Source organism: Heteronotia binoei, chromosome 4, assembly GCF_032191835.1.
Source record: "Heteronotia binoei isolate CCM8104 ecotype False Entrance Well chromosome 4, APGP_CSIRO_Hbin_v1, whole genome shotgun sequence".
Taxonomy (NCBI): domain Eukaryota; kingdom Metazoa; phylum Chordata; class Lepidosauria; order Squamata; family Gekkonidae; genus Heteronotia; species Heteronotia binoei.
Window position 1 is genome coordinate 131,965,850 of NC_083226.1, and position 27,342 is coordinate 131,993,191.

At 43.2% G+C, this 27,342-nt stretch overlaps 1 protein-coding gene across 1 annotated transcript in view; it reads right to left on the bottom strand.

The window, feature by feature from the left end:
• Positions 1–425: 425 nt before the first annotated feature.
• MSH3 (mutS homolog 3) overlaps positions 426–27,342 on the bottom strand; it is a 118,524-nt gene continuing 91,607 nt past the window's right edge. Inside the window, exons 17-24 of the mRNA XM_060235766.1 lie at positions 22,084–22,200; positions 21,437–21,544; positions 21,056–21,170; positions 19,060–19,217; positions 7,033–7,219; positions 2,196–2,325; positions 1,752–1,926; positions 426–1,482 (exon numbers count right to left, since the gene is read on the bottom strand). Coding sequence (XP_060091749.1) covers positions 1,389–1,482; positions 1,752–1,926; positions 2,196–2,325; positions 7,033–7,219; positions 19,060–19,217; positions 21,056–21,170; positions 21,437–21,544; positions 22,084–22,200 — 1,084 coding nt within the window. The 3' untranslated portion in view covers positions 426–1,388. The remainder of the gene's footprint in view (positions 1,483–1,751; positions 1,927–2,195; positions 2,326–7,032; positions 7,220–19,059; positions 19,218–21,055; positions 21,171–21,436; positions 21,545–22,083; positions 22,201–27,342) is intronic.

Here is a 27,342-nt window from a genome sequence, read left to right on the forward strand (position 1 = left end):
TTTTATACCAATGTTCTCTATTTAAAAATTCATGAAAAATTTTGCTAATACAAGCATCCATTGTCCAGTTTTACTTTAACAGGTGTTTCAAATAACCAATACACAGTCTGTTTGATAATCACTTGCATCTTGTAAATGACTCCCATTCCCACTGCTCTTGGCAAACTTCACATGCAGATGTTGTCCTTACATTTGTAAAGTCATTTTCATAAGCAGAAGCTGCGATTAAATTTTTTTCTTACCAATACCTTAGGGACAAGAGTAAAAGGAAGGGATTTTATATCCTACAAGACTTGTGGGAATGATCAGTGATCGGCTCACAATATATTTTGTGAGAAAGATAGAAACGTCAGCCAGGAACCTATATGCACATCGTTAAAAATATGGCAATATAAAGCATCTGCATCAATTAAAACACATACAAATACTTTTCTATTCTTTATTTCATTGGTTTTTTAATTAGAAACAATTACTATTCTGCCTTTATAAATCATTTTAGTAATCAAAGTGCAACTTTTAAAAAAGCTGTTGAGCTGGATCTTTAAAAAAAAAAAACTTGTGGAAGACATTAGTGAACAGATCATTTCCTCCTTGTCCCTTCTCCAGTAGCTTGCTGATTGTCTTGAAAATCTTCCTGGAGGGCTGAAATAGTTCAAGTGGCTATTTAACTCAATTTCTCACTCTCCTTGTAGTATGGTGTGTTTTGTTCATAATACTCCTCTTATCCACAGAGAGGATTTTTGGCATAAGCAACAAGTTACTGGGAAAATGGAAAGGTGAGGAAGGATCAGCTTCACCATCATCTTCTGTAATGTCTTCTGTGGGATCCAACCCATTCTTTTAAATTTGGAAATCTTTTTCCGTAATTGACAAATATGATTTCAGCAAATATTGACAAATTAAATTCAGCAAATACAAAAGGCTATATTTTATTTTTTTAAAAAATACTATGTCTGTCTTTGGGAAATAAATATGGAAAAATGTACATTTACATGAAAACATCCAAATTACAATAGGGGAAGAACAAAGCTTCCAATACATTTAAATTACAGGGTCACTCACACTATAGATTTCTCTCAACGTAATTGTCCCAGCATGTGCACATGATTCTGTTCCAGAACAAAAGTACCATTTGACCCTAGAATGAAAGTCCACTTGAAAGTGAAAAGCATCACTAGTTCACATGGTTTGCTGTTCCACATAATTGCTTCCCTGGAAATGGTTTGCATGATTTTAAAATGACCAAGAGAACCAGCCATTAACCACTTAAAATTCACCTACTAAGGAATCTCAAATGTCACTGTTATAAATTCTTTGTATGGTAAATTTTAAACATTCTATGTAATTTCAGGCTTTACCCAGTAAGCATTATCATTTTTGCTGTAGGTTCAATCCATTTCTGTTTCATAGATACTTTTCCATTTTTGCAGATCTCTAGCTTCATTAGCGTTCCACAGCCTAGCAAATGACATCAGCCTTTTCCTAAAAAGCAATACAAAGATCTGTGTTAGAAAGCTACTTAGAGACTGTTAATTAGCATTTAAAATATCTCCGTAGTATAGACCATAACCAGTAAAGAACAGAGGTACATTATTTACTCAATAAATGGGAATCCTTGGATCTGACAGGTGGTATATTTCTGCATAAATATAACATTTGCTATTTCAATAGTAAAGTTTTAATAGTAAATTATTCAACCTCATTTGGAAGTTTCATTACCAACGAAGATGCAAATCAAACTATTCTCTAACCTTTTCATATTCATTAATCCTTCTAGCTCTTTTGATTTGTGAGCTGCCTTTTTAAGAATTTCATCAGGAACATCTGCTAGTTTAGCAACGTTTAGCCCATAACTTCTTGCAGCAACTTCTCTTGTTATTTGATAAAGGAAAGTAACAAATCCAGGATTTTCTTCATGATCAGTTGCTAGAAAAAAAGAAAAACATGCTTTAATTAACCATAAGAATCCACTATCTTTTACATTTTGCTATCCAACAAACTACCAAACACAGTTTGTTTTGTTTTTAAAATACTTTTATAAGTATTTCTCAAATGTTCCCAAGACATCAAAATTTGGGTAGCCTCATATACAATCATGTATATGAAACACAATAGTTCAGATCATGATTAGCACCAGATTAGCATTCAGGTACTACTACAATGAATCTACCCATCAGGTAATTTTGATATCATACCCTTTTCTTCTTCATTATCCTCTTCATTTACCAGAAAAGCCATGTGATAATTCCCAGTATGACTTGAATAGATCCTTTCTAATTCACACACTGGAGGATAATGGGTGACAAATAGTGTCAGTGAACCCACCTAGAAAAATAAAATATCTCGATTTGAAAATATGCGTATTAGAATTTTATTCCTGACAGAATATTTCTAGAATAGTAACTAGGGATGGGCATGGATCTGCTCATTACCCTAAATTCATAGCTAAAATCACCTGAGTTGTGGATTGTGAGCCACTGTCCATTTGATCTCACCCCAATGATCTTCCTAAAACCTTCCACATGATTTTTGTTCATATGTCTCATGGTGGAGCATGCTGGTGCTGATATATTACTATCGCCAAAGCAATGGTGTGTGGGGGGGGTGGCCTTCTGCAACAGTGGCCCTCCAAAGTCTGACAGGCAGCACTGGCCACCAGTAGGAGAGCACAATAGCAGCAGAATGATATATACCCCTAGTGCCCACATGGAAATAACCCCACACAGGAAAAAGCCCATAGAGAAAAAGCCCACACAGAAAAAAATCCCACATGGAAAAATACCATGTAAAGAACCATAGACATTTATAATTGTGGATAACCATCACCTACATTTATGAGAATGAACAGGTATTATTTATCTTATGTTATTTTGGGATCAAAATATATTATATTCACATGCAACAATCTGTGTTGCAATCTGCAGTGGCTTTCCTCTTTCCTTGAAGGTCGGGGACAAAGGGTCGCGATTGGGGGGGAACTATCCCGGAGGCGCACACTTAACTGTGGAGTGCCCCAGGGAGCGGTTCTCTCCCTGATGTTATTTAACATCTATATGCGACCTCTTGCCCAGATTGCCCGAAGGTATGGGCTGGGGTGTCACCAGTATGCTGATGACACCCAGCTCTATCTACTTATGGACGGCTGACTGGTCTGCGCCCCAAAAAATCTAGACCGGGCACTACAGGCCGTGGCTGAGTGGCTCAGACTGAGTGGACTGAGACTGAATCCTGCGAAGACAGAGGTCCTTTGTTTGGGCCGTCGGGGACCGGGGGGGGGGGGAATCCCCCTGCCAGCTTTTGACGGTGCGCCGCTGATGGCGGCGGACAGGGTCAAGAGCCTGGGGGTGCTACTAGAGCCGTCCCTAAAGATGGAGGCTCAGATAGCAACCACTGCCAAGTCAGCGTTTTTTCATCTTAGACGGGCAAGGCAGTTGGCCCCCTTCCTGGACCGTGACGACCTAGCAACAGTGATCCACGCTACGGCCACCTCGAGGTTGGATTACTGCAATGCCCTCTACATGGGGCTGCCCCTGTGCCGGACCCGGAAATTGCAGCTGGTGCAGAATGCCGCGGCCCGGCTGTTATTGGGCCTCCCAAGGTGGGGGCACATTCGGCCGGGTCTTCGGGCTTTGCACTGGCTCCCAATAACATACCGAGTCCAGTACAAGAGTACTGAGGTCTGGGACTCAAAACCTTCTCACCATCCCCGGGCCTAAGGAAGTCCGTCTCAAGACAACCAGAGACAGGGCCTTTTCTACAATGGCCCCTACATGGTGGAACCAGCTACCGGAAAAGGTGAGGGCCCTGCGGGATCTTACTCGGTTCCGCAGGGCCTGTAAGACAACCCTCTTCCGGTTAGCCTACGCCTGACTGGATAAATGTAGCTTATTAGATCTCTGTGAATTATACTGTATAGTTTTAATGTTAAGATTTTAAGGTTTTTTTAAATGCTTTGACTTTTGAATGTAATAACTCTGCACTTTGTTTATTGTTTTATCGTTTGCTGTGAGCCGCCCTGAGCCATTTTATGGGAAGGGCGGGATATAAGTTATAGAATAAATAAATAAATAAATTTTTATTAAGTATAATTAAGTAATATTTTTGCCAAGCTATTTGTATATTTGATGGACTGCAGAGGGACCTTGCTTGCCAAATGGCCGTGTGGGAGTAGAAGAGGTAGGAGGTGGCCTGGGGTGCCACCTCACCTACGGGGCACTGCTAGGCCCTCCCCCACCGCCCACCGCTGCACAGCTCTCAGCTTCCCAGGTCATAGACCTGAGAAGCTGTGGCTGGATAGCATGTTGGTGAGGCTATTCTCCAAGCCCGGCTTCCTTTGCAAGGGAAGCTGGGCTCAGAGGACAGTGAGCCCTGCCTGGCTGCTCTCACCTGGATGAGCAGGGCGCATTCTTCTTTTCCAAGCTCTGCTTCCCTTGCAAGGGAAGCCGAGCTCAGAGAAGAATGAGTCCAGCTCTGGGCTTGCCACAAACTAATACTGGCTAATGCATAAGCAGGTTGTGTTAGTTTGTGGCAAGCCCAGGTCCAGCACTTGAGCCTCGAGCACCCAAGGTCAGCACCTGCCCCCATGCCCCCCAACCCATGCCTGTCCCACCACTGCACCCCTGCCTGGGGGGAGGGCAGGCACAGCAGGGGAGTGCAGGGATGGCTGTGGGTGACCTGCACCCGTGTTCTTGGAAGCAATGTGAAACTGCCCTTCTTAGGGCAGTTTTGGAGCACTTCTGAGAGTGTACTCACAGGCATTATCCTCCAAGCTTGGCTTCCCTTGCAAGGGAAGCTTGACATGGAGGACAGTGCGCCCCGCCCAGCTGCTCTCCCCTTTAAAGTGAGAGCAGACCAGCAGGGCACGTTCTTTTCCAAGCTCAGAGCAGAAGAGTGCACCCGGCCCCCCTTCAGGTGAGAGCAGCCAAGCGGGATGCCTTCTCCTTCAAGTTCGACTTCCCTTGCAAGGAAAGCCTAGCTTAGAGAAGAATGTGCCCCACTCATCAAGGCAAGAGCAGCTAGGTGGGGCGCAGTGTCCTCAGACTCAGAAAAGAGCCTCACCAACAAACCATCCAGCCACTCTCAGCTTCCTGGGTCTGTGACCCAGGAAGCCAAGAGCTGCGGGATGGGGTGGGTGAGGCTCTTCTCTGAGCCCGGCTTCCCTTGCAAGAGAAGCTAGGCTCAGAGGACAGTGCACCCTGCCTGGCTGCTCTTGAACCCCAGGCCACCTCCTACCTCTCCTACTCCCATGCATCAGCCATTTGGCAAGCCAGGTCCCTCTGCAGTTCATCAAATATTAAAATCTTAGCAAAAATATTATTTAGCTATAGTTGCTAAAATCACAACACGAATTGTTGCATGTGAATATAACATATTTTGATCCTAAAATAACAACATAAAATATAGGTAATACCTGTTCATTATCATAAATGGAGGTGCATGGTTATCCACAATTATCAGTATCTATGGTGCTTTACATGGTATTTTTCCGTGTGGGCTTTTTATGTGGACATTTTGCCATGTGGGCTTTTTTACTGTGAGCATTTATGACTGTGGGTTTTTTTCTGTGAGCTTTTTTCCGGTTACCCCCTAGCTCACATGCAGCTATTGTTCTCCATCAGCAGCAGGCATGTCATTCATTAGTTGGGGGCAGAGACAGAGAGAGAAGGGAACTGGCTGATTTCCCCACTTTCCTGGGGGCACCTGCTTTAAATCCAATCCAATCCTCACCAGATGTAGAGGGCTGTTAGAAGCACCGGCACGTGGGAGCAGGCCAAGTAGGCGGCTGCCTCGGGTGCCACTTGGCCTAGGGGCACCATGAGGCGTCCCCTCTCCCTGCGGACGCCTGCCCGCCGTCCCCTGCCAGCTGCTGCCATGCCCTCCCCGCGGCCACTTTTTGCCTCCCCACCCCTGCCCGCTGCCGTCTTGGCTCAGTTGGGGGTGTGCACACAGCAGTGATGTCATTATGATGTTATCAGGGTGTGCGCATTGCGCGCACGCAATTATCACTGGAGTGGGCAGAGGTCAGGCATTCGGCCTAGGAGCGCAGTCATTCCTAGCCCCGGGCCTGGCTGGTAGAAGAGTCAGCTGGAAACTCATTGTGTTTGGCATCTCTAGCCCACAGGGGGCCACTCTTCCACATCGCTAACCTCACAAACAAACCGGTGTGGTAAACAGGAAAGTCCATGAGAGGTCATTGTTCATGTGGCACCACAATTCATGACCCAAAATGAACCTCCATTTCCCAGGTTTGTGCCCATCCCTAGTAGTAGCTTGTCACTGAAGTGGCTTGAACAGAGCCTTGTTGCTCCCTATGTATTAGGTTAGCAGGTGATAGTATTAAATGTTACAGTATACTGGTAGCACACAATTATTTCCCCCCCTTCTCATTCAGTTTAGCATCTGCAGACTTTGACTGGGGTTACATGTTACCTCAATTTCAATGCCCACGTTGTAGTAGCAGTCCTAACACTTCAAAAGGTCACTATGGAAATTGGTGCTCATGTCATCGGTGGGCAGTGTAAGTTTAAACCACTGCCAGCCACCCCAAATCAGTCATCTTCCCCTGTGCACCTCCAGTACAGTCTGTAGAATCCTGAATATTACTTATAAATGTCTAAGTAGGTTACACTTGTGCTATCTATTTGCTATAGAAGGGTGGATGAAATACATGAATGAGGGATTAATTAACTTAAGCTGTTGAAGGTACTGTGGACAGTAAAGCACGCAGCACAAATTGTAAAAACGCTCTAACCAATGTGCAACTGCATAGGTTTTGCTAGCCTACTTAGGTGTTTACAGATTCTATTCTAGATCAGCACATAGTGGAGGCTGGGATAGGATCCACCAATCCAAGGCTTGCAGTTGTGTTCCAATACATAAACAATAAATACACACTGGAGTTGTGTATGAATCAGAACATAGCCTATGCATGTGGATTTAGATGAAGTAACTATACTGTAACTTGACTGTACTAACTTCAAAAAAATCATATTCAATACAGCAACTTCCTTAAAACTCCTTTCACCTACTTACATCTTTAATAAAATGTTCCAGCGTAGCATAAGCAATAGCAATTCCATCATGCGTGCTGGTTCCTCTCCCAAGTTCATCTAAAATTACAAGTGAACGTGAAGTTGCTTTTCTAATTATTTCAGCTGTATCTGTCAGTTCTTCCATAAACGTACTGTGACCCTTGAATATATTGTCTGTGGCACCCATTCTGCAATCAAAACAGGACTATTTAATTTATTAGACCCAACCTTAAACAAAAATCCCTACATTACTTTGGCAAATAATACAATTATGTGAATTTTCCCTAAACATTTCCCTATGACTCCTTATAAATCATAATCTTAATTGGGCTACTGAAGAATATATGAGTACAATATCAAAAGTATTACAAAACACAGAAATAACAGAGTAAAAGAGCTGTCAAGATATTATATAGAAGAAGGTACTGAAATGAAGTTTAGCAGACTTCAACTAGGTATCATGAAATCTGAGGCATGATGTCAAATTGTGGGAGTGGGGGAGGAAATGTGCATGCACGAAAGAAGGAAGTACTTAATCTATGGCTTGCACCCAGTTACCAGAAGATGGGTTAAACTGGATCCAAACATTCTTTTCCACACGCAGAACACATGTTCTGTTCACAAAGATACAATTTTATATCTTGTATTGGACTGCTTTACCATTGAAGTGCAAGTAATAATAATAATAATAAATTTTATTTGTACCCCGCCCTCCCCCGCCGAAGCAGGCTCAGGGCGGCTAACAACACAGTGACCAATGGTACATTAATAAATAAAACATTAATAAACAACATAGTAACCAATGGTGCATTAATTAAAACCATTACATTAAGAACATTACATTAAGCATTAACTTAACCTTAAAAACCAGTAGAACATTAACTAAAACAAACTATAACATTATCATTGACGCTATTCTAGTTAGTGCTAATGGCGGATTTTCTTCGTTGTAAAATTGTACTTCAGCTGTTCATAAAAGCTAATTTAAAAAGAGTGGTCTTGCAGGCCCTGCGGAACTGATCAAGGTTCCGCAGGGCCCGCACCTCCTCTGGAAGTTGGTTCCAGAGATATGGGGCCGCAGCCGAGAAGGCCCGTGAGCGGGTGTTCTGTAGTTTAACTTCTCTTGGCCCAGGGGTAGTCAGTCTGTTTTTTCCTACTGACCTCAGTGCTCTCTGGGGCTCGTACGGGGAGAGGCGGTCCTTCAGGTAGGCCGGTCCTTGGCCATATAGGGCTTTAAAGGTAATAACCAGCACTTTGTACTGGACCCGGTATACAATCGGCAACCAGTGCAGCTCGCGTAGCCCCGGCCGTACATGTTCCCATCTTGGGAGACCAAGCAGCAGCCTGGCCGCCGCGTTCTGCACTAGTTGTAATTTCCGGGTCCGGCACAGAGGCAGCCCCATGTAGAGGGCGTTACAGTAGTCCAGTCGTGAGGTGACCGTCGCATGGATCACCGTCGCTAGGTCCCGACGCTCCAGGAAAGGGGCCAACTGCTTCGCCCGCCTCAGATGGAAGAATGCTGACTTGGCAGTGGCTGTTATCTGGGCCTCCATTGATAACGGAAGATTTGTAACACTTACCGTGAAGCTTCCTTCTCGGTGGACTGGCAGTGGGTCGGTCCGACTACTGGGTATAGGCTCCTCCTCCTCTTCACAGGGTCGGGTCTTCAAACGATCCAGAGAGGGGGGGGAGTGGCCTATACCTCCCAGCTCCCGCCAGGTGTATCCAAGCTGTCTCCCCTAAGGAAAAAACACCTTCCACAACCTCCCCATTCACATGCAAAGGCAGATGAACAAGGAAAACCTTTATTATGTTTCAACACCACCACAATAGTAGATTGGAAACAGACATTGGCAATACTGAAACCATACACTCCCGACAAGGAACAGTCGAGGCTCCAAGATACATCTCCAAAACCCAGGAAGCCGTTCAACCGTAATCGGGCGGGCCGGACCGACCCACTGCCAGTCCACCGAGAAGGAAGCTTCACGGTAAGTGTTACAAATCTTCCGTTCTCCGGTGGTCTGGACAGTGGGTCGGTCCGACTACTGGGACGTAACAAAGCTGAACATCCCCCGGGTGGGAGCGGCTTCCCTATTTAGAGTGCATGTTGCAGCACCCGCCTTCCAAAGGCCGCCTCTGCAGACGCCCATTTATCCACCCTGTAGTGTCTGGTAAAGGTATGTACCGACCTCCAAGTCGCTGCTTTACACACATCCTCCAGTGATGGAAACGACCGATACACAGCGGATGTTGCAGCACCCCGCAGTGAATGAGCCGTAATCCCATCCGGAGGAACTAGACCTTGGGATTTGTAGGCCAACCCAATACACTCCCGAAGCCACCTGCTAAGGGAAGACGTAGAAACCTGTTGCCCTCTGCGCTTTCTATCAAAGGAAACAAACAATGAATCGGACTTTCTCCAGTCCTTCGAACGTTCAATATAAAAACACAACGCTCTCTTAACATCCAAACAGTGCAAATCCCGCTCTTTGGGAGACTGAGGATTAGGGCAAAAATTAGGGAGAACTATTTCCTGGGACCTGTGGAAAACCGAATTAACCTTAGGAACAAAAGATGGGTCCGGTCTCAGAACCACCTTTTCATTATGAAAGGTACACAACTCCTTATCCACCGAAAGAGCCCTCAACTCCGACACTCTCCGTGCCGAAGTGATGCCCACCAGAAAGAGGGTTTTTAGCGTCAATTCTTTAAGCCCGCAAGAGGCCATGGGCTCAAAAGGCCGTTTGCACAAGGCCTTTAAGACCACATTCAATTTCCATGAAGGGAACCTGTGTACTTGTGGGGGTCTAAGGAGAGCAACACCTCTCAAGAAACGCTTAATATGAGGGTGCGCCGACAGGGCCTTACGCCCCCGCACTCCTTGGATGGACGAAATGGCCGCTACTTGTCTCCGAAGCGTGCTAGTGGACAAACCCTTGTCAACCCCTTCTTGGAGGAAGGCAAGGACTCCTTTTACCCTAACCGAAATCGGGTCCCACCCCCGTTGGGAAGACCATGCAGAGAAAACCTTCCAGGTGGTATTGTACACCCTATTAGTGGAACCTTTGCGAGACGCTAGCATAGTATCCACTACCCCCTTACTGTAACCTAGCTCCTCGAGCTGGCCCCGCTCAATCTCCAGACTGTCAAGTTTAACAACTCTGGTTGCGGATGGAGCACGTTGCCCTGAGACAGAAGGTCCTCTCTGCTCGGGAGTCGCCAGGGAGGCTGAACCGACAGTCTCAGAAGTTCCTGGAACCACGACCGCCTCGGCCAGAAGGGAGCCACGAGCACCATCTCCGCCCTGAAGTCCACCACCCTTTGAATCACCCTGGGTAAAAGAGGAAGGGGAGGAGAGGCGTACAGTAGTCCCCCTGGCCACTCGGCGCTGAGAGCGTCGTTCCCTTCTGCCCGTAAGTCTCTGTTCTTGGTAAAAAACCTGTCCACCTGGCGGTTCTCCGCCGTGGCAAACAAGTCTACTGCCACCAGACCGTATCTCTCCACAATCGATCTGAAGCTGTCTCTGTGAAGCATCCACTCTGTCTGGTCCAACCAGCGTCTGCTGAGCCAGTCCGCCAGAAGGTTGTCCTTCCCCGGAACGTGAACCGCCTTTAACGACAGCAGGTTGATCTCCGCCCATTTGAATAGAATTTTTGCCTCGGCATGTAGAGACCTTACCCTGGTTCCTCCCTGCCTGTTCACATATGCTTTGGCTGTCACATTGTCTGTTTTTACCAGTACATGGTGACCTCTTAGTACTGTCTGCAACCCCTGTAAGCCCAGACGAATCGCTCTGAGCTCCAGGAAATTGATGCTGTGCTTCGTCTCGTGGGATTCCCACTGCCCCTGGACCATTTGATCCTGTGAGTGAGCCCCCCAGCCCCATAGGCTGGCGTCCGTGGTCATACAGACCCTCTGAGGTTCTCGGAGCGGATAGCCCGGGAGAAAAAGGCTTGGGTCCATCCACCACTGAAGCTGAGATGTCAACCCTGGTGGTAAGATCACTAGTTTGGGGATTTTTCTCCCTATTACCTCCTGAAAAGGTCGTAGGAACAACTGTAGGGGACGAGTATGGAACCTGGCCCAAGGAAGTAAATCCTGAAAAGAGACCAACATCCCTAACAACTGTGCTAACTTCGTCACTGGGACCCTGCGCTGCTGTAAGACCTCTTGCAAGAGGAGCCAAAACCTCTCTTGCCTCTCTGAGGTCACAAAGACTTTGTCCAGGGTAGTGTCTATCTCCACCCCCAGGTGCACCAGCCTCTGGGAGGGGAGGAGATTGCTTTTCTCTAGATTTATCACAAACCCGTGGTCCCGTAGCAAGAGCACTGTTCGTTGCATGGCTTCTAGACAATGCTGGTAAGACCCCGCCTTCACCAGAATGTCGTCGAGGTAAGGAAAGAGAGCTACCCCCTGCAACCTCAACTCCGCCACCAGGGTCACCAGGATCTTGGTAAACACCCGGGGCGACGACTTCAGGCCGAAAGGAAGAGCTCGATACTGGTAGTGTTTCCCCCCGTAGGAGAACCGAAGGAAGTTCCTGTGTGATTCCCGAATGGGAACATGTAAGTAGGCCTCTGATAGATCCAAGGAGGCCAGAAAATCCTGGGGCTGAATGGCTGGTAAGATTGACCGAAGGGTTTCCATCTTGAAATGTCTTGTCAAGACAAACTTGTTGAGCCATTTCAGATCCAGGATCGTTCTGGACTCCCCGTTCTTTTTTGGAACCAAAAATATAATCGAGTAAACTCCCAAACCTCGTTGGGGTACAGGGACGGGCTCTACTGCCCCTATGTCCAACAAGTGATGAATTGCTGACATCATAGCCCTGTGAGCAACCACATCTCTTTTCCGTGGGACCCAACGAAAATGGTTGGGAGGAAGGGAGTGGAATTCCAAGGCATAGCCCTGCTCTACCACTTCTAGGACCCATCTGTCTTGAATTGACTGTCTCCAAACTCTTACGAATAAAGAAAGGCGGCCGCCTATCTTTCCTACCGTCTGAGGATAGGCATAGTCATTGGGATCCCCCTTTTTTTGGAGGGGTTCTTAGCATTTTGGTCGGGCTTTCCCGAATAATAGGGCTTGGAGTCACGTCCCTTCTGATGCCACTTTCCCTTGAAGGAACGAAAGGAACCCTGACGGAAAGGCTTCTTGGAATCACGAAAGGCAGGAAAGGATTTCTTCTGCCTTGATTCTTTACTCTTAGAAGGTAAAACCTTCTTCTTGTCCTTATTCTCGATGAGGTACCTGTCCAGGTCTTCCCCAAACAATAGGGAACCCTTAAAGGGAACCGCTGCGACTCTAGCCTGTGCTGCAGTGTCAGCCTCCCAATTGCGTAGCCAAATATTGCGTCGTGCAGCCACGCCACAAGCCATGGCCTTGGCAGCCAATTGCATGGTATCCAAAGAACTGTCAGCTACAAAGGCAGCAGATAGGGCAATCTTTTTTAGTTCATCTTTGAACTCCTTAGGAGCTCCACTATCTGCTGACGCCAAATTATTGGCCCAGGTACACATTGCTCTAGCAAACAGAGAAGAAGTAGTAGACGCTTTGATGGCCCATGCATTAGCTTCAAATTCCTTACGAAGAGCCTGTTCAATCCTCCTGTCACAAGGATCTCTGGGTAACCCCTCTGCATCCATGGGCAAGACTGAATTAGAGATCAGGCTGGTTACAGGGTCGTCTACTGTAGGCAGTTTTAATCTCTTAGTGGCCTGTGGGATAAGCGAGTAGAGTTTGGAGAGGACCTGCTGGTTAGCCTTTGGCTTGGCCGGACGCTCCCATTCAGCCTTAATTAATGCAAAGAAAGGTGCTGGCAAGGGAACCCCTGTCTGGGCACTACTCAGTTTTGGCATCATATCCCCTGTAGGGAGATCAGGATCCAAATCCTCGTTCTCCTTGGGAGTGGCTACAAAGTTCAGAGTCCTCAAAACCTTGGGGAGCAACTTTGAGTAGTACTCGAGAGGAAAAAGCCTGGACTGCACGGTGTCAGGGTGATCTTCCTCCTCCGAGAGCTCGCCATCTTCCTTATCTGACTGCTGATCAGAGCCCTCTGACTCCTCAGCAGAACTCACTTCCAAATCTGGAAGGGGGTTATTCTTGGACCGATCTTCCAAGGTGTCACAAGGGCTAGGATCTCTGCCTCTTTTCCTTCCACCTAGCCTCTTCTGTCCCTTCAATGGAGCAGAAGAGCCCAGTTGCTGATTTAAATCCTGCCCCAATTCCTTTAACATCTCCTTTTTCAGCCACTGCAGTAAGTTCATTTTGGCATCTTCCCCCGTAAGATCAATGCTCTGAGCCTCTTGTCGAGGGGTCAGGATGTCTGAAAGGAGGGGCAGATCACACTCGCTGGGGGAGTTACTTTGTGAGCTGGCCGCCATCTTGTTGTTCTCCCCGTCCCTAAAAGGAAGTGAGAGCAAGGGCATAGGAAAAGCGCGGGAAAAGGCACCCAAAATGGAGGGCGGGCAGACTCAATTGCGCCCCTAAGAAAATCTGGGAGGTCTTGCCTTCAGCTCTTAAGAGCCACAACGCAACGGACTCTCCCCCCCCCTTCAGCCCCAATTCCACAAAATGAGGCATTAAGGTTAAAAGGGGAACCCTCTCCCCGAGCTCCAGACCGAAGGGGCCCAACGCTTCCACCCAGGGAAGGCTTACCGCTCTCCGCTGCACAGACCGACGTCACCAGGCTTCCCAGCCAAAAGGAACGTCCGGTCCTAGCCTCAAGAAAGAGCAGGCGTCGGATGACCGCTGCGATTAAACGCACGGGAATCCCAGCCCTCTGTCGCCTCTTTCTTCGGCCTCCGCTCCGTTCCACACGCGGCTGCGGGGAAACGGAGCGTCACGGAGCCCTGCCGAACGATCCGCGGTCTACTGACGAGTAGACCCCAACGGCTTGCTCCTGCCGGTGTTGTAAGGGTAAGACCCTACGCTTCCGGCCTGTTATAAGTCTTCTCTCCGGATCTTCTGCGCTTATTGTAAGCGCTCCTGAAAGAACCGTCCTGCTTAGTGCAGGGCCGGGAAAAAACTGGCGGGAGCTGGGAGGTATAGGCCACTCCCCCCCCTCTCTGGATCGTTTGAAGACCCGACCCTGTGAAGAGGAGGAGGAGCCTATACCCAGTAGTCGGACCGACCCACTGTCCAGACCACCGGAGAATGAAGGCTCCAGCAGGACACCCAGACTCTTCACCCGCTGCGCCGCCTTTAGCTGCACACCGTCGAAGGTCGGGAGGGATATTTCCCTTCCTGGAGCGCCGCGACCCACACAGAGAACCTCTGTCTTTGCCGGATTTAACTTCAGCCCACTCAGTCTAAGCCACGTTGCGATAGCCCGTAACGCCCGATCCAAGTCTCCCGGGGCGGAGGCGGGCCGGCTGTCCATTAGCAGATAGAGCTGGGTGTCATCAGCATATTGATGGCAGCCCAGCCCAAACCTCCTGGCAATCTGGGCAAGGGGGCGCATATAGATGTTAAATAACATCGGGGAGAGGACTGCTCCCTGAGGCACCCCACAATCTATCGAATAGTGTGTGCCTCTAGTGTGTGCCTCTGGGATCGTTCTCCCCCAATCGCCACCCTTTGTCCCCGACCCATGAGGAAGGAGGAGAGCCATTGTAAAGCAGACCCCTTAACCCCAATGTTGGCGAGGCGGTGGATTAGTAGCTGATGATCGACCGTATCAAATGCAGCCGACAGATCTAATAACATCAGCACCGCTACACCGCCTCGATCCAGTTGCCGTTGGAGGTCATCTGCCAAGGCGACCAAGACTGTCTCCGTCCCGTGACCCGGTCGGAAGCCAGACTGGCACGGGTCCAGGACAGAAGCGTCATCTAGAAATCTCTGTAGCTGCAACGCCACTGCCCTCTCAATAATTTTACCTAAAAATGGTAAATTAGACACCGGTCAAGTAACTCAAAGATCTTCAAATTATGCAACATCTTGTACAAACAGAACCATGAACACTGCTGTAAAACCCATGTCTGACAGCACTCTGTGAACTCATGTGCAATGTTGTCTGCATCACTTGTATGCTTGTCTAGCCTGAATCTATTGTCTGTCAACTTCATTGGACACCCACCAAGTCCTAGTATTGTGGGAAGGAAAAAGTTCTCCCTACCCAGTTTTCTCTACCTCATGAGTAATTGTATAGATCTCCACCATACCCTTTTCTTGGTTGTCTTTTTCTAAACTGAAAAGTCACAGTTTCTTCATAGAAAAGCTGCTCTGCACTTTGTCTTGGTTGCCAGCTTTTTTTTCAGATACAGTGACCAGGACTGTACACAGTATTCCAAATGTGTCAGCACCCATAGATCTACCAAGGACATTACAGTATTGCCTGCTTTATTTTCAATACCATTCCTAATGATCCCTTTTATTTTTAACTATTTTCCCTAATAACTCCAAGAATTGAGTTTCTTTTCACTGTTGCTGAACACTGGGCTTAAATTTTCATCAAGCTATCAACTACAATCTCAAGATCTCTTTCCCTCTAAATCTCTGCCATTTTAGGCCTTTGCCAGTTCAGTATATATTTCAAATTAGGATTTCTTGTTCCAGTGTGCATTACTTTACACCACTTATTTATTTACTTCATTTATACCCTTTTCTTCCCAATGTGCTTTCCCCTTTTATACTCACAACAAACCTTTGAGGTAGATTAGGCTGACGGTGTGTGTGACTAGCCCAAGGTCACCAAACAAGCTTCCATGGCAGAGTGGAGATTGGAACCCGGGTCTTCCAGATCCTAATTCGATATTCCCACTCATCTCTTTTAAAGATATCCTCCGAAAATGTTTCACAAACTGCTTTGGCTTTTACCAGACTCCCTAAATAATTGGTGTCACTTGAACACCTCGCCACTACATTACTCATGGTCAGTTCCTTATCATTAATGAACAAACAGCACTTGTCTCAATACCAATCTTTGTGGAAATGCACTGTTTACATCCTTCCAATGAATAAATTGATCCAGGATGATCAATTTATTCATTGTTCTTTGAGTTTATTCTAGGTTACATGTTGTGCTTTTCTCATGTTCAAATATTATAAAAACTGTGACTAATTGTCAAATATTTTAGTTATTTAAGCATAATTCAGTGGGTTTAAAGTAACTTTTAATAACACAGACTATAATTTAATGTTAATTTTTGCCTAGCATATCACTTTCTTCAGGACTCTTGGAACCATATAAACATCTAAGTAGCAATACATTCAATGACATCAATGTGGACTGCACCCTAACGGTTTGTTAAATTTATCTACACGTATGGAAACTGGTTTTTTGCAGAACTTCCTGTCTACAAGTATTACTAACACAACTTCCATTCCTCTTTTATCCAGCTTTAGGAAAAGCTGTACAAACAAATTTTTCTCTTAGGTATGACAAACAACTAATCTACTAGATTTTGTCCAATTCCGATAAACTGACAGATGACATATAACATCCATTAGATAAGTACAGATCTTTCCAAATATATTGCACACACATTTACTGGACTACATTATGTCACCAGCATCAAAGGACTGCTGAGAACAAGGTTTTAAAAATGAGAAACTGAGGATTTTGTCATTTTATTCATATAACTGTATTTGAACAATGTCAAAAATAAGGGCCTAACTGCACATGATACAGGACTGGGTTCACAAAAAAGTTCCTTTTCCTCTTTGTGATATTTGCCCAACTAGAAATGCTCTACCCTGACTGCATTAATCCCTGGGAAGGGAGGAAAAGGCATACTATGCTTGTCTTTTCACCCTAAGGTCTGAAGCAATTGTGGAAGGTCCTCATGGATGTCCACCTGGGGGGATCTGATCACAAATTTCCAGCATCATGTATAATTTTGTCAGGACAATTTAAGCTTACTCAATTATAGTGCAATACTGTGTAGAGTTACTAAATTCAGCCTACTGAAATCAATGGGAGCAGACTGAAATAGTTCTACATAAAACTGCACTGTTATAAAATTTAAGTAGTACTTTATAAATATATGCACTGGAATCTAGCAAAGGGACTTAAGGTACAATGCAAGATGTTTACTGTCCTTTAGTATAAGCAGCTAAGCCTCAATAAACCCTGAAATTATCTGTAGTTGGAAAAACAGAAACTAAAATTGATAGCAATATCATTTCTACTTAGTAGTACTACTAATTTTCATTTAATCCTAAATATTAATGTTTACAGAACTGTTATCTCCAGGTTGCTATTCAGTTGTTAGAAGCAGTCTGTTCTTTCTTGCTTCATTTTAGTTTCTTCTAGCATTAGAACCTCTACTGATAAAAGACAGCTCTTTTGGTGGAAGAACTCACCTCATACCTCCTTGTAAATGGAAAGGAATGTTTGGCTCCAATACCTTATCATACAATTTCAATAGCATTTTGAGTCAATGAGTGAATCTCATTTGTACAAACTAGGCCTACTATACAGAGATCTTTTGAAGCTCCACCCTGTAAACCTCAAGAGACAGTTTAACCTGGCTTGCAATATCCAACATTACTCTACTGGGCACTATTCACATAGTCCTGCATATTTTTGTGTAATGATGACATTTTGTGAATACTACTAAAATAACAGTAATACTATATTTAATGGTCAACACTGTAAACCTGAGATATTTCCTGTTGCTAAGGAGCTGATGTCGTATTCCTCCCTGAAGCTATAAAACACTAGCTATGTTTCTGCACTAAAGATAGTGGGATCTATTACAGTTTCGCAGGGCCTGTAAGGCAGAGTTGTTCCACCAAGCCTTTGTATAAGGACAGCAACGGTTGCTGTGCTGGCACCTTCTTCTCTCCACCCCCGATGTGATGTAATAAATAAGAGCACTTTAAAGACACCATCAGGTTTTGTAAATTTTAATGTAATTGATTTTATATATGTGTGTGTTTTACTGTTGTACATCGCCCTGAGCCTGGCACTAGCCGGGCTAGGGCGATTAATCAAACGCAATAAATAATAATAAGATAAGCAATTCTCTCTTGAAATGCTGCAAAATATTTCAAGAAATTTTAGCACCCCACTTCTAATCCTTCTAGGCAAGTATATGGTAACACAGAGTCACCATCAAGTCCTTATTTTTTATATCAAGGGGAGATTCAGGTCTCTAAAGTGATAGATTAAATGAATTTATTTTGCACCAAAATAACAGAAGTGATCAGATGGACACTAGAAATTTTGCTTTCCTTTCCTCTTTCAGATCTAAAGGTTGAGCCTTTGGTATGAGTTATGAGCCTCTGGTATGAGCTGAAGTGCAAAAGCAGAAAGGGCACTTTGCCCTAAGACTATGGGTTGTAGGCTTGTGGTTTTGGATAAGCCAGAAAGGACTGACCTAAAACTACTTTGCTATTTTGTTGGTTGGTTGGTTAATTGATATTGTATTTTTGTTTTAATGTTAGCAACACTGGGTTCCTTTACAGTAAAAAGTTCAGTATTAATATCTAAATAAATACATGTTTCTTTCTCAGGATCAGAAGAGGAGTCTGTGACTAATACTCTTTAGCCAAAATGCATCAATGACTGGCAAGAGAGGATATAAAGGAGACTACAGGAACAATGAATCATGAGAATTAAATAAAAGTTCCCGAGCTACTAAGTATTCCATCCAAACTAGGGAAGAAAAGTGAATCTTTGAACTGGTAGATATTGTCTTCATGTTTCCAAAGCCTTCCAGTAATTACTATGGCTAGAAAATTTGTCTTACTGGCCTGTTTCCAACCACATTCGAAAGGGCATACGTTTTCATGAGGGGGCATTATTTTCCCTCTCACAATGCTTTCCCTGATACCAACAAACGAAATATTGAGGGGGGCTCAGTTGGTTGCAGTCAGAGGGGGAGGCTCAGTGGGCTCCCCTCTGTATCCTTAAGTAACCCTAAGTTTGGAAGTGAATGGTTGATTATATATAAAGTATAAGTCTACGCAACTGGGCAATTATCAAGTATGTGCAAATACACACATGACAGAAAAAGTGGAAGTGTAATTTCAAATCTATCATTTACCTTATAAAACGTTTAACTTGACAGCTTACCTGGTGAAAACACCATCCACAATACCAATAGATGCTTCTTCAGCTGGTACATAAGAGCCAATCTGTGCCATGATTGTTATCAATGCAACTTGTTTTATATAGGAACTCTTTCCACCCATATTAGGCCCAGTAATTATCATTGCCCTCTGATTGTCTTTCTAGAAATAAAAGCAGCAAAATTACAGCACTTTTAATATTTTATTTAATAACCACATTATGGAAAGTTTGTTCACATGAAGCTCCTTTTTTGGTGGTCATAAGGTGGAACAGTCACAAAGAAGCTTCTCCCTGGAGCCAGTCAGGGTTGTTAATCTTTTTTATAACTCCTAGTGGGAGGGATTTTTCCCTCAGTCTCCAAGCCAATCCAGAAGCTAGGTAGTTACCCCACAACTATAAAAAACACACCAGTTTCAACTGCCAACTAGACCACTGGGTTGGTCCCAGTATAAGCTAGACTCCATAGAAAAACAGAACAAGAAGGAAAAAAACTAATCTTTTCATTAAAACTGGTTTATTTAAGTAGTTTATCATTATTAAATTCAGATTACATTGAATTGATAGGTTTCCTTTGAAAGAGGCTTACATTAACAATATAATTGAGCTAATGTTACATTTAGTACACTACATAAGTTGGCAACCTTGACCATGGTTTAAATTAGTTTCTTTAAGGCAATGAAATTATACAGTCAATTGCATGTAAACATGAGGAACATTCTCTTTAAGAACTAGTTATTAGAGCTTTTTTGCCATCAGTAGAAGAAAAGGCTTTGTTCCAGTTTAAAAAACAAGAATGGCACGCTCTCTATATTAGTTATATTTTCCTTCATGAGGACTCATTGCTTATAATTTTGGAGAGCATTATGCCAGCTACTGAACAGAAGGTTTGGAACTTCATAAAGAAAAATGACTGGCTTGCTTCCCTATATAAAAAGTGAATGGCAACAATGGGTGAACCTAAAGTGTATATATTCCCTGCAATAGTGTAGTCTTAATAGTTTTGAGGAAAAGTTCTTGTTCATCCCAGGGTCATAAAAATGCAAAACAACTTTTATTAGCGTATTGTTATTTATATTTTAAGGCGGTTCTTTCATGAAGTCTCAGTGCTTATACTCGAGGTAGGGCCAAAGACTGGGTTCAGAGAGAGAGAAGCCCCTCCCACTAGGAATCGCACAGAGATTGGCGACCATGCCTGTTAGTAAGGAGAAGCTTCTCCCGGAAGTACAGACTATCCCACTCCAGACAACCAGAGAATGTAACCTGTATTCTGCAGTTCAGCTGACCACCCTCAAGTATCAATTCTACATCTAGCATATTTCCTGATTTCTGATTTGTGGCACATTTGTTGTCTGCATTTTTTTTGGGGGGGGGGCTGATAAAGTGTATTGATGGTATTATCTGGTGGGCAGCAAACTGACAAGTATGTATATAGCAATATGCCACAGATGACCACGAGGCACCCCTTTTAGGAGTGGTAACCCTGATCCTGGGAATTGTGGACAAAGGAAAGTACAACCACCACCACCACCAAAATTTACAGCAATGTAATTCAATTGAACAATTTGTGCACCACTACCTGTATTATTGGATGTGGTTTTTTTCTTAATGCTGCAGTGTTCCATGTCCATAGCTGCAATGACGTGAAACTGGAATACACAGATTGCTGACTTGGACTTGGAGATGTGCATATATAAAATCACAGAAACGGATAAAATATACTAGTCTTCAAATAACGATTTTGTGTGTTCTAATCTCTTGCAAATACTCATTACTAATAGGTAGCCTAATTTAAAGTGTGAGCCTTTTTATTATTTACAATTTAAGAAGTAGCCTTACTAATGTCATATTTGGGATTTTTCTTAGTCGCAATGTCAAAGATAAGCATAGAGATTCCAATTACTGCCATCTGGAAACTAAGAAAACATAAATATGTTTTTATTAACAAAAAACAACTTCATTATGAGTTTATTACTTCCTAGTATAATTATCCCATACTTACCGATAAGTAGGTATCATTTGGAACATACTGCTCTTGCTCCCCTAACAACAAGTCAATCACTGGGTGTTTCCCATTTTTTATCATTATCTCTGATACGTCATCTTTTATGACTGGTCTGAAAGAAGTATATTACAATACATGGTTAGATGGAAATGAGGAGGAGACTGACCTTAATGTTCGGTCTCTCTCAAACTGAAGTCAGGACATATATTTTATCAGAAAATCAACTCCACCGCCATAATTATCAGCCACGCAGGCTGATCTTAAGGAGAATTGTTTTAGTATCTTTAAACATGACACATAGATATTTTATAGAACATATTTTTGTGTCATATTAAATCAACAAAGGTAATATTTTATCATTATTTATAGCGTCAGTACCTGCAATAGCCCCCTTGTTTAGCAACCTCAGCCAAGGAAAAAATACAATCCACAGTTGCTAGGTGACCCACAGCTTGAGAGGCAGAGTGATAATGGTCATTAAAATGACTATACATTAAAGAGAAAAAGGAAATTAGTACATAAAACATGTATATATAAACTATTACTACATTCTGAAACTGATTCTGTTTCCCCCCCAAGATTCCTACATAAAGGTTCTGTATACACGATAAAATTATTAAAGAACAAACAAAACAAAACGTCTACAGAAATATAATACTGACTAGGGAAACACACCTACTTTTATTTATCAAAATGGTACAGGATTAGCACAGAATTCCAATTAGTGGGATAGATTAAGTGGAGACACACTACCAATCCATTTCAGGCAGACAACAGATCAGTTAAGGGTAGTCATAAACATTTTAATAGAATTGCAAAAGCATTATATAAGCACAGCTCCTGGCAGTTCTGAAATATTGGCCCTACATAGTTTAAATATAGCTTTTTAAAAAAAACCTTTAAGTAAAGCTAACCATACAGAATTTAATACTTGCACTTTAAAATTATTAATACATTTCTATTTCTATTTTGAAACATGTTTTATGGTTTTCTTGCAATAACAAACACTGAACTTTCAAACTCACTCTAAAAAACGTAACCATTCAGCACCACAGTCAAGGACTAGCTGCTCACGCAACTGATTCAGATGTCTGTAATTTTCTACAATAAACGGAGTGTGGAAACGGCTGACAGATTTTGTGCTAAAAAAAAAAACCAAACAGGAAATAAAGGTTGCTAAGCAATCTGTCATGTTGCAATGTGGAAAATCAGACCAGTGCTTTCTTAGACACATATTACTTCAATGTGAGAAGAATATGTTCCGTATCATTTGAACTGGATTGTTGTTGATCATACAACTGCTGCCCATTACAACGAATTTATCACTTTACTTCTAGTAACCTTAGCACATGCACTATAACTCAAAAAGCACAGAGTATACATTTATAGGAGCTATAGCCCACTGTGTACTTTGAAAACAAGGGAAATTATCTCTATTTAGTGAACTCTGATTGTATTATGTATTATAATAAATTACCATACTACTATGGAGCATTCAGTACGTAAAGTATTCAAAACTCTAAGCAATGGGTGGAGAAAGGCAGATTTGTATATGAATATCACTGTCAGTTTAAAAAAGCAATAGTAAGGGCCATGATTAGACTCTTTGGGAGTCCATAAATAATTGATAACAGAGCGGAGAAGTTTCTCTTTCATTAATTAGATGTTACCATGTGGCTAAATCAATCAAAAAAACTTAACTGGCTCATTCACTATAGATTAAAAACACACTATTTACTGATATGAAGTCTGTGCCTGAGGTCAACAACAATTTATCTGAAAATACAAGGAGTTATTTTCATGGAATATTCTCGGGATAACAGGATTAAAAAATGTGATTACTGAAATACAACGTGTATGCCAGGGGTGGCCAACAGTAACTCTCCAGATGTTTTTTGCCTACAACTCCCATCAGCCCCAGCTACCATGGCCAATGACTGGAGCTGATGGGAGCTGTAGGCAAAAAACATCTGGAGAGCTACTGTTGGCCACCCCTGGTGTATGCTATACTGCTAAGAAGGCGCAGCAGCAGCTCTAATAGCCCAGAATAGCCTGGTCTTGTCAAAGCTTGGAAGTTAAGCAGAACTGGTTCTTGGATGGGAGACCACCAATAAAAACTGTGGCTGTTAAACAGAGGAAGGCAAATGGCAAACAACCTCTGCTCATCTCTTGACTTAAAAGCCCCACAAGGTAGAACTTTATGGGGTTGCCATGAGTTAGCTGCAACTTGATGGCACACTTTACTTACTTTAAGGAGAAAGAAGATTGGTGAGGATACAGTATTAGTCCATCTTGTGGAACAAGCCAGTTAAGTCTTACAAGTGATATATTCTATTACAAGGAGTCATTAAAGTTCTGTGTATACTTACTTGGGAGTAAGCCCCATGAAGTTTACTCCTGAGTAAGCATCTATCATAGCTTCTAGCATAACCAGAATGAAACTTTTATTTGCGTCCCTATGGGAACAATTTATAAATATATATTCTAAGCATCTATTTATGAGCAGCCTCAACTGAAAACTCTCAGAAAAATGTGTGCGTGTGTAAAGAGAGATGTAAATAGCATCTGAACTTAAAACTAAATAGAATGCCTACAAAGCTAAACCTGCTGCTGTTTGACAGGATAAAAATTCAGTAAAACATTTATGTCTAAACTATTGCAGTGGTGTTCCACAATTTAAAATGATCTTTCCTCCAGAAAACTAAAGCATTCACAATGCTTAAGAGCTTTTAATTTTTACAAGAGAAACACTTTTTAGATTATTATTTCTCTAGAAAAAAGAACTATTCTTTAAATCACTTTTACTGCACATGATTTTGCTACATTAAACGGTTGCCAACCTTTACCATGTATGAAACAGGAAATACGAGATGTTCAAGCTGGATTCAGAAAAGGAAGCGGTACTAGAGATCATATTGCAACTGTAAGTTGATTATTGGAGCATACCAGAGCAATTCAAGAATGAAGCAGCTTGTATTCCATAGATTACATCAAAACTTTTGACTATGTGGATCTCAAAAAAGCAGTGTTGCACACATGGGTACTCAACCACCAGAACATTTTCAAACTAGCATAACAATTGCACAGAAGTTGACTGGAGACACAGATGCCATTTCCTGCCTAATGGTCACATGCTCCAGGGAGGGGCTCTGCACACTCCCTCAGTTCTCTTGGGCTACCACTATTAGCCATAGATAGAGGAATAGCTCACAGCTGGGTAGGAGGAGAAATGTGTGCCTGCACAGTGATAACTCGATCAACAATAGTTACAGATAAGTTCAATACTGTTTTCATAACTGTCCTGTGTGAGTCCCACATGTGAGACTAACAAGCTGATTTATCAGGTAGTGGGGTGAACGATTCACTGAAAAACAGAATGCAAGACTGCTGTCCCCACTAATGTCTCTCGTCTCATATTAACATCTACAGAATAACACTTTATGAACGTGTCTGCGGACAACCAGGCGGCACCCTGCACACCTCAGTCAAAGACAGTTGATGTTGATGGCGCTCTTGTTGAATGTGCTGTAATGTGTAACAGGAGCTGGATGGATGCCTGGTCATAGGCTATCTTAACAGGAGATATCACCCATCTAGATATCATTTGGGCTGACTCAGATAAGCAATTGCAAAGTCCTGAATTCATTTGTTCTTTTAAAATAAAATGGCAAAGCATGTTTAACATTTAAGATCGGCTTACAGAGAATCGAAAACTAAAATATTTTATGTATTTTATGTTTTTATATTATTCTATGGTTTATGGTTTTAATGTATTACTGTATTTACTCATGCATACGCATGTCTATGTGAGCCGCCCTGAGCCTGCCTTGGCAAGGAAGGTGGGATACAAATGGAATAAAATAAATAAATCTAGAGTGTAATTTCTTTTCTGCCTCAGATGAACAATGAGGGGGGGAAGTGGGTAGTGAGATAACCTAACTAAGATGAAAACTGGACACTACCTTAGGTAAAAAATGAATACTAGGTCTGAGTACTACTCTCTGTGAAAGTTTATAAATGGGTAGTTAGCTCTGAGTGCTGTAATCTCCCCTTCTCTCCATGCAGATGTGATAGCTACTAGAAAGGCAGCTCTGAAGAAGAAATGTTCCATAAAACAAGTGGCTAACAGTTCAAAAGGCAATTGCATAAGATGAGACATGACTAATGATAGGGACCACAGAGGTATAATGGGAATCCGAGGTGGGTACAGATTATTAAGACTCTTGAGGAATCTTTTCAAGTCTCTTGTGGAAAGAGGGTTCATCCTTTTATGGGGTGCGTGGAAAGCGGAAATAATTAATGAATCTTTAACAGGTAAACTGGATAGTCCCATGTCCTTTGATTAAACTAGGTATTTTAGTATTAGAGACAATGGATAGGGTTCTGATGGGACATGTCTATTTCCTACCCAAGTGATAAAAAATTTCCATTTGAAAGTATAGGAAGTCCTGATGAAGGGTTTTCGAGCATTAACAGGGATATTTACTACAGAATTGGGAAAGAGTTGTTATCTGGTATCAGTAACCAAGCAGGTAAAGTGTAAGTTCCGCACCCCTGGATGATGAACATCCTCTACCATCAGGAGATCCTGTACTTGAGGGAGGTGGATAAGCCTGCCTTTTGATTTCTGCATGAGAACCTGGAACCATATCTGCCTTGGACAGAAGGGGCTGACTGGAATGCAATAGGAGTTGTCCACGACCAATTTGGCAACAACCTTCCCTATCAGTGGGAAGGGAGGAAAGGCGTAGAAAAGTCTCCAATTCCAGGCTAACTGGAAGGCATCTCCCAGAGAAAGAGAGAGAGAGAGTCTGTGCATGCCCTGGAGCAGAAAAGGCAGGCTTTGGAGTTGAACCTTGTCACGAAAAAGTCTATTAAAAATGGGGTAGATATAGTCTTGGTTCATTCATCAGTGGATCTTCTCAATCTGCTAAGCACATTCGCAGTGATGTTTTCCAACCTGGCAATCTTGGAGGGATGTTTGGTTTGAATTGTCCATTCCCAGATTGCCATAGCCTCCTGACACAAATGGAGGGGTGAGGTACTGCTCTTCTTGTTGATATAAAACATTGCAGTGGTTTTTCAGTTTGAACCTGGACCACCTTCTTGTGAAGAACACCTGAAATAGTTAAGGACATAACAAACTGCTCTCATTTCTAAAAGACTGATACGTAGCTCTGTATCAGACCATGTGTTGCTGACACATCTACCCTACCCTGAGAGGGAAGCATCTGTAGTAACTATGATTTGAAGAGACTGGGACCCAAAAAGTACTCCTGTTGTTAGTTTAACATTGAGTGTCCAACTTAATTCCCCTAGAGATTGAAGAATGGCAATGTTGAGAGTGATGAGTGGGGCTAGAGAGCCAGTTTGGTGTAGTGGTTAAGTGTGTTGACTCTTATCTTGGAGAACCGGGTTTGATTCCCCACTCCTCCACTTGCACCTGCTGGAATGGCCTTGTGTTAGCCATAGCTCTGGCAGAGGTTGTCCTTGAAAGGGCAGCTGCTGTGAGAGCCATCTCAGCCCCACCCACCTCACAAGGTGTCTGTTGTGGGGGGAGAAGATATAGGAGATTATAAGCCACTCTGAGTCTCTGATTCAGAGAGAAGGGCAGGGTGTAAATCTGCAATTCTTCTTCTTCTAAACAAATTTTGTAGCGGTCACATTTTAAGGTGGGCAAAGGGAATCATGAAGACAGTCAAGGCCACTAGGCCTAAAAAATAAATCTTTTAATAATGATGATTTTTTGGAATTGATTAGACATGAATAGTCTAATGCATTTAATAAGTTTGGCTTTGTCCTCTGGTAAGAAAAGTCAGGCTGCAAGGGTTTAATATAGCACCAATGATGGATGTTTGTTGGCAGGGAACTAGGCTCAACTTTTTCCAATTAATATGCAGGTCAAGGTCTAGGCAGGTTTTCAGAGCCAATGACTAATGGCCCTGGAGCTCTTGCTTCAAATGAGCAGTAAATAGCCAGTCATCTAGACATGGAAAGACTGAACATCCCTTAGATCTCAAACACGCCACAACTGCCATGGACTTGGTAAACACTCAAGGAACTGTGGCTAGACGAAATGGAAGTACCTTGTACTCATTACCCTGAACCAAGAATCGTAAATATTTCTTGTGGCTCTGAATGGGAAACTTAAGCATCTTGGAGATCCAAGAATATTCTCCTGGTCTGAATAATTGTGCAACTGATGTCAAAGAGATAATCTTAAATTTATGGCTGTTGAGGAAGGAATTGAAACCTTTAAATCCAAAACGGGACATATAACACCA